This window comes from Jaculus jaculus, chromosome 1 (assembly GCF_020740685.1).
Source record: "Jaculus jaculus isolate mJacJac1 chromosome 1, mJacJac1.mat.Y.cur, whole genome shotgun sequence".
NCBI classification, from domain to species: Eukaryota; Metazoa; Chordata; class Mammalia; order Rodentia; family Dipodidae; genus Jaculus; species Jaculus jaculus.
Genome location: NC_059102.1, coordinates 307,843,027 through 307,851,197, shown reverse-complemented (window position 1 = coordinate 307,851,197; position 8,171 = coordinate 307,843,027). Strand labels below are relative to the sequence as shown.

Genomic DNA, 8,171 nt, shown 5'->3' with positions numbered 1-8,171 from the left:
CTGTGACTCCAGGAGACTGACGTTAAGATTCTTGCAGGCAGTATGCACTCCACAATCGTTAAGGCCACCTGTGTACCCCGAACTGTGTTTTAAAATATTTTGAAGAATTTAAAAAAGCATACAATAAATTATCATATAGTTACCAAGTTGTACAATAGGTTCTTTGAATTCATTTTTCCTTTTTTTGCTGAAAATTTGTATCCTTTAACTAATGCTGTGCAGTTGCCTTCCTTCCATCCTTCTCAGTCTCTGGAAGTCACTGTTCCACTCTATTTTTCTTTTATAAAAAATTTCAATTATTTATCTGTATGTGTGCGCGTGCACACGCGTATGTGCACATGTGTGCACCAGGGTGTCTTGTTGCTGCTAATGAATAACAGATGTTTGCACCACATTTTGCAACCAGCTTTATATGGGGGCTTGGGAATTAAACCCGGGCCAGCAGGCTTTGCAAGCTGGTGCCCTTAACCACTGGGTCATCTCCCCAGCTCCCACTTTCTACTTCTGTGAGATCAACTTTTAAAAAAATTTTCTACACAAGTGAGAGAAGACGGTATGTGCCTTTGGGTGTCTGCGTTATGTTACTTAACATAGTATCCTGAAAGTTCATATGATATTTGCAACATACATGCACCAAGTGTAAGGCACTTCAGTTGGTTGTATGTCTTGGCTACTGTGAATAATTCTGCAAAAAAAAAAGCCACAAATGTGCAGATATTTTTCTCACATGCTAATTTTCTTTGGAAAGTGGGATTGCAGGATCATATAGCAGTTCTGTTTTGGGGGTTCCTTGGGCCTTCCACATTGTGTCCATAAGGACTAGTAATTTCTATTCTACCTCCAGCAATGTAGAATGAGACTTTCTTAAGGGAGTCTTAGTGGCCTCAACATGTTTATATTTGGGAACTCAGAGACAGCACTGGTTAGTCCATGTCAAAGGAGTGATGGAAGAAGCAGCTCGAATAGAAAATGTTTTCAGAGTTAAAAATACCAACACAACAGATGTAGAAATAGTTTAAAACCCATTCTGAAGTTTAAAGTGTGACTAGAAAATTAAATGTTATTAATGAGATTAGCCGATAACATTCATAGAAACAAATGTATTTTCATATTCCTGATAGCAATGGCAAAACTTCTCAGCACATATATCCCAAACCACATTTTATTGATATTTACATAAAATAAAAAAATGACAACAAATTTAAAGGGGACCAGAAAGGTTGTAGTGTAATTGGTATAATCAATCCTGCTGGAGACATTACAAATGGAAAATACAGCTTGGGAATACTATATGGAAATTCATAAAATGAGCTATAAGGATGATGACATGATTCTATCCAGGACTCCTACTCCTGGCTATTACAGGGATACAACTCAGGTTATATTAACTTATAAGGGAGTGGTTTAATGTGTTTGTGAATATTGCTTGTTCAAACTAAACAATGTTGAATGTAAAACAGCATTTATACTGATCACAATTGTGAAAACATGTATTCCCATGTTTATCAACTGGCAAAACATAAACATGAGATGATCAGATGGTTCTAATATAGATCACTTCCTCTCTTTTTTCCTAAAAAACTGTAGAACAACTTTTCATTACCATATATATTTCATATATATATATATATATATATATATATATATATATATACACATACACATACACACACATATATATTTCAAAAATAGCAAACATATGGACAGAGACATACTAAAAATGTTGATTTAAGTTCTTCTTGCTCCCTAGCCCCAGGACAGTGATATGTAAATATTTTTTTCTAAAATAAAGTTGTAGAACAAATTTTCAATATATATATTTCATATATATACTTAAAAATTGCAAACATATGGACATAGATGTGCTAAAAATGTTGATTTAAGTGCTTCTTCCTCCCTGTCCCCAGAACAGTGATGTGTGTAAAGAAATGGGGGCAAGTTGAATAAGGTTTGAGGAGAGAGATGAGAAGAAAAGGAAATGATCACTCCAGGGTGTCCCTTCGCCTCCCTAGGGTGTCTGGCATGGGTGTGAAGGGCCACTGATCATGAAGCCCCATGACACAGGCAGGAGGCAGATGGGGTGGACCACAGTGACCAGAGTGACCACCTGGATCACTTCCTTGCACTATCCCTACACTGAGCCATGACACTGAGAGGCCTTGGGTCATATCAGCAACGGAAGATCTGACTTTAGACTGGTGGCTAGAGATGAGACAAGTGCCTTTGTTTCGTGCATAAATTCAGTTTCACTGACACATTAACCACAGGTTGGGAGGAAAAGGCCACAAGGTATAGGGTTAGTATGAGTGGGACAAAGGAACTTGTGTTTAAAGAAAAAAAAAATCAGTATTGCAAAGACTTTCCATGGTTCCACACCTACCTCAAAAGCCCCTTCCCATCACAGGAAGTATACTGACCATGGAGGCATAAAAGAGGTTCCTGAGGACCCTGGTCCACAATCTGCTTGTACAGCTTAGCTGGACATCAGTCATGAGACTCCTCTTCCTGATACTTCTGGGAATCTGCTGCCTCGCGGCATGCATTGTGGAAGGTAAGTTAAGCAGTGCTTGATGAGAAGGAACAGGCATGCCAGGCAGGTGGGCACATAAGAGGCTTGACTCTGCTTTTGATTGAAGTAAACTTTCTCCTTCAAATATGAAAAATAGGAAAGCTAATTTAGACTCTAGGGGATTTTGTCCATTCCTAACACACACCTTAGTTGGTGTGTCTGTAAATTCCTGAACCACCGTGGAAGCATGCTTATTTATCCATTGAATTCTATGCTCTATAACTTGAATACTGTCAGTTGCGATGGAAATGAAATAAATTTATTATTGTTTATTGATTGCTTATTTAATCACATTAAGTATCTTTACAAATAGCAATTTTTTTGATGAATGTTGTTGATGATTACAAATGTTTTGGTAGCTTTTGTCCATTTAATATTGATGTTGACATATCCTCAAACTCTTGAGCATTCCATCACAATGTGGGAATGAACTAAAGAATCTATGTATGAAGAAAATCAATGCTTTCTGCTTTAAAAACTCAAACTAAAAATTACTGGAAGCTCACACTTTCATGTCTCAAAAATCAATACTACTTTCATTTGAGTGGGAGATCTATAATTATTGCTATGAATGTTATAATTTATGATAGATTTCTTGGATTTATAAGTGAACTTAGGATAAGTGTTAAGAGACCACATTCACCATCAAATGAACCTGGACAGCATACTCAGGTGAGATTCAGATATACTGAGCTATAGTTGAGTCTTTAACAGATACGTTTAAAAATCATTTATTTATTTGCACATGTATATGCATGCAGGGTCCAGGGTCCCTTGGCACTGTCCAGGTCTTGTGAGTGAAACTGAACCAGGCCAGCAGGTTTTGTAGACAAGCACCTTTAACTGCTGTACCATCTCCCTAGACCCTCTACAGATAATTTTCTTTAAAGGTTCATTTTTCTTACTTAATTTAAAGGATCATATTTGCTTGCATTCTCTTTTTAAAACTTAGACTATAGTACTCTAACTTGATCATAGAACCCTAGGAATGCCCATGAATGAAGTAAAAAATTCCTCATCATTGAACAAGAGAAAAAAAAAATTGATGAAGCAAACAGAAAAGTTGAAGACTACTCAAAGGGCCACATGTTGTTCTGTGCCTGGCGTTTTGCTGAGATATGATGGGTGCCCCATTTGGTGGAGACTCAGACCTGGGCAGGAACAATGGGCTCTGGCAGAGCAAGATCTGCAGACACTGGCCTCAGGTTCCTAGGCTTTCTATTTGAAGGAGCTCTGTAGATCCCACTGATGCTTCATGTCTACAAAACCAGAGTAGCACTCTTGCTTTGACTCAGTTCTTCAGCAGAAGTGAAAGCAATGTTTGAGCACATCACACAGATCACCCAGCCAAAGTTTTTTTTTTTTTTTTTTTTTTTTGAGTTTAGAGTACAATAGGATTCTCTGGGCTTTCCAGTATACTTGACACAGAGAAATATTGTATCCTGAGTAGTGAGAAAAGAAGATAAAAGAAGCTAGATTTTCTCTTTTTGTTGAGTTCAGAGACAGTTCAGTATAAAAAATAACTTGGCAAAGGTAGCTACGTAAGAGTGTGTAGGACAGCATTGAGAACAAGGTCAAGGAGCAGTGATGAAACACAATGTGAGGGGACAGCTTTTATTTAGTTACATGCTTACAAATGCCTTTCTGTATTCACAACACTGCAGTTGAACTTGATCGTTATCAGTGATAACTTCAGGTGTTCTGTATGCTGAATATTTCTCTTCAAAGCAAACACCAGTATCTGTAGCTGGGGAGAAAAGTACCACTTAGAGACTGTGATTAGATTTGACCAAAGCTATAATCTCATCGACTCTTCTAAGTTATTTTTCCTTGAGCAGTGCAAGGGCCATTCCTTTGAAGACAAATATTGAGGAAGTTCTTCCACTCTCTATTCACATTTTACTATTAAATATGAGAACACCTGTATTTATTCAGTCAAAAAGCTGTGTTCTCCCATTCTATGTTGCCTTCCTCGAACTCCTTTTCTGTGTGTCCATGTGTATGTGTGTGCACATTCATTTGTGTGTGAGCACACATAAGTGCATGTGTAAGTGGAGACCCAAAGTCAATATTGGATAGTTCCCTCTGTCATTTCTCCACCTTATTTATTGAGACAGTATTTCTGACTAATTCTAGCTATGCAGTTTCCCCTAAGGATTAGCCTGTCTCCTCTTCTGGACTGCTGGGAGTGCAGGAGCACACTACCACTCCTGACATTTTTATGGGTGTTAGAGATTTTGAGCTCAACTCCTCTTGCTTGCACACCAAGCACTTTATCCACTGAGCCGTCTCCTCAGCCACAAATTACTTTTCATCACATTATTCTTTCATGTATGGCACTGTTACACTTACAGCTACTTGAAATCATCTCCTCTGTGTATCTGCTTTCTGGCTGTCCTATTAGAACACGTGCTTCACTAAACAGGGCCAATGCTCATCCTAATTAGTGCCTTCAACACTTAGGACACAAAAGGCACTCAGCAAATAGCTGTTGTCTAAATGGATGAATGAGTATCCCTACAGCATTTGCTAACCATCATGGGGCCCTTGACAGCAATACTCCAATATAGATAATACCTTGTTATTCACTGTGAAATTTGCAAAACAATGCTATCAATCTAACTTTTAAAATTAGTCAAACATTTTCTAACAGAATCTATGATACAGACGAAAATAGGATGACAATCTGAGTCACTTCTTACCCCAAAGAGTAAGTGGTCTTATATTCCTATAACATTCTTACAGTAATTTAATAAGCAACTATTCTCTGAACTTGGTAATTGTTGAGTTGTAGTTTTATTTTTATTTATGTTTTTATATCTTACCAGGTGTGGGGAATGAAGTTCCAGAAAGGAATGTCTGTGTGAGTTTAACAACCCAGCGACTTCCAGTGAAGAAGATCAGGACCTATGTCATCAGGGAAGGTTTCATGAAAGCAGTCATGTGAGTGTTTCCCCAAATAAAGAACATATGCCCATGGGGCTGGAGAGATGGCTCAATAGTTAAGAACATACACCCTCTTTCTTCTTTTGCTGCATAGAAGAGTCTGAGTAGGTATCAAATTAATGCTGTGTCCACTTGTGAGGGCTAGGCTTAGTTGACTGGCTAAGGCCAGGATTTGCCCAAATAGTCACACTAGTGTGGGATACTTGGTGTGGAATCAGGCAGATTCTTCTCTTATATTCTATAAGTGGATATACCTCCAAGGAATGTGTCAAAAAGTAGCCTATATGGCACCATTCTCTTCTCAGGATCCCATGTTCAGAAGAAGGTGTTATACTTGACATATAATTATAAACTTTACCCTAAGAAATTAAAGTCAATCACCTCTAATCCCGTAAAGGATGAGTATGTTTAGGTGTGAAAAGAAAGGAGACATGGAGTAATTGAACTAGATGGTCCTGAGTGTCTAGTTTAGCTATGACATTGGGAGCACTGGGGAGAAAAGAAGCCCCTGATTTGCAGTGAACAAGAGCTGGCTGCCACCTGGAGGTATGCCTCCTTATTGTAAAAATCAATGGTAGAAGGAAGTGCTCATATATGGTCTTATGGTTTTGAAAGATTGTTTTTTTGCTAATTTCTGTACAAGTTTTCATCATGCTTGGTCATATCTTAACTGCCGACTGAGGTTCAGAGCATGTAACCAACTTTATCTGTCTTTTCCTTGTATTGCAGTTTTATTACCAAACGTGGTCTCAAAGTATGTGCTGATCCACATGCCAACTGGGTGAAAGATGCAATCAACCATGTGGACAGAAGATCCAATGCCAAAAGGAACACAGTCCAGACCAACCCTACAGGAACCCAAAAGTCCATTAATGCAACTGTGACATTGTCTGGGAATTGACCTTTGGGGACTTAATTCCTTTGATAGCCAGTCAGCCCATCTCACTTTACAAGCTCATGGACTAATTGGGGTATACTTAGCTTTTTATGAAAAGGTTGCATAAATAAAATTATTTTTATTTTTTAATGCATTCCATATTCATTGTTATAATTAATAAATATTTATTGTTGAGGATGGCTGTATATTCTATTCATTATATAGGGAAGAATCATCTGTCATTTGCTTCATTTGTGTTCTAATAATATCTCTGTTCTTATGTATCTCCAAACTTTTTTGTCAAAATTGTAGCCAGTTTTTTCTTTTGTTTTTTTGAGGTAGGGTCTCACTCTAGCCCAGGCTGACCTGGAATTCATTACAGAGTCTCAGGGTGGCCTCAAACTCATGGCACTCCTCCTACCTCTGCCTCCTGAGTGCTAGGATTAAAGACGTGCATCACCACACCCGGATCTGTAGCCAGTTTTTAATATTTCATTCATTCATTTGAAAGTGAGGGAGAATGGGTGCACCAGGATCTCTAGCCATTGCAAGCATACTCCAGACGCATGCACCACCTTGTGCATAGGTCCTGGGGAATAGAACCCAGGTCCTTAGGCTTTGCAGAGCCTTCTATCCACCACTCAGTTAGTGTAAGTGCTTACCACTGTGCTGTGCATAGCAGGTGTTGTGGTGGGCCACTGGAAGGCAGAAGTGAAATCAAACACTTTGTCTTCAGCTTCCTGACTGCAGGAAGCTTACCCTGGGGATAATACAAAGGAAAGCAGGAAGAAGACACCTCCAAGGCTGGGAAATTTGTGAACTGACAAGGTTGCCCAGAAGCAAATCTGCTGAGGTCTTTTTTTTTAAATTGTTTTTGTTTATTTTTATTTATTTGTCTGAGAGTGACAGACAGATACAGAGAGAAAAAGGCAGATAGAGAGAGAGAGAATGGGCGTGCTATGGCCTCCAGCCACTGCAAACGAACTCCAGGTGCATGTGCCCCCTTGTGCATCTGGCTTACATGGGTCCTGGGGAACTGAGCCTTGAACCAGTGTCCTTAGGATTCACAGGCAAGCTTTTAACTGCTAATCCATCTCTCCAGCCCCTGTTAGGTCAGGACAGCCTTTCCCCTGGAGGTAACTATTCACCAGGGACTGAGGGATGAGTGTGAGTTACCCAGTTCCATGGAAAAGGAACAAATAGCACGCGAGAAGGGCTGCAGGGGAGAAACATCTTGATTTACCAATGAAGAGCAAGAACTTTCATATGACTGAAGGGCAGAGAGAAGGTTAGACATCACAGTTAGTGGGCACAGCAGATGAGGTTGTGGGGACAGAGAAGATGCAGGAAGGATCCCGCCTGCAATGTGAGCAATGAGAATGTTCTTTGTCGTAAGGATTGTGGGAATATCACTGCTGGGTAGACAGTAGAGTTTAGAGAACAAGACAAAGGTCAGAAAGCCTATTAGGAGGTGACTTTGGACCTAGTGAATTTTGAACTTGACCTGGTGTTGCAGTCAAGTTCACATTACTGGCAGAAATCATCTGACCAAGAGCAACTTTTGGGAAAAAAGGTTTTGTTTTGGCTTACAGACTCAAGGGGAAGCTCCACTATGGCAGAGGAAAATAATAGCATGAACAGAGAATGGACATACCCCCCTGGCCAACATAAGGTGGACAAAAACAATAGGATAGTGTGACAAACACTGGCAAGGGGAAACTGGCTACCCATAAGCCCACCCCCAACAATATACTGCCTCTAGTAGGCATTAATTCCAAA

The 8,171-nt window shown here is 39.4% G+C and overlaps 1 protein-coding gene across 1 annotated transcript; it reads left to right on the top strand.

Annotated features, from left to right (window-relative positions):
• The first annotated feature begins 2,490 nt into the window (after positions 1 to 2,490).
• On the top strand, positions 2,491 to 6,416 carry LOC101597500 (lymphotactin-like). Its single transcript, XM_004658898.1, has 3 exons — positions 2,491 to 2,551; positions 5,398 to 5,512; positions 6,245 to 6,416. The coding sequence occupies exons 1-3, from the start codon at positions 2,491 to 2,493 to the stop codon at positions 6,414 to 6,416; spliced, it is 348 nt and encodes a 115-aa protein (XP_004658955.1).
• Positions 6,417 to 8,171: the final 1,755 nt, after the last annotated feature.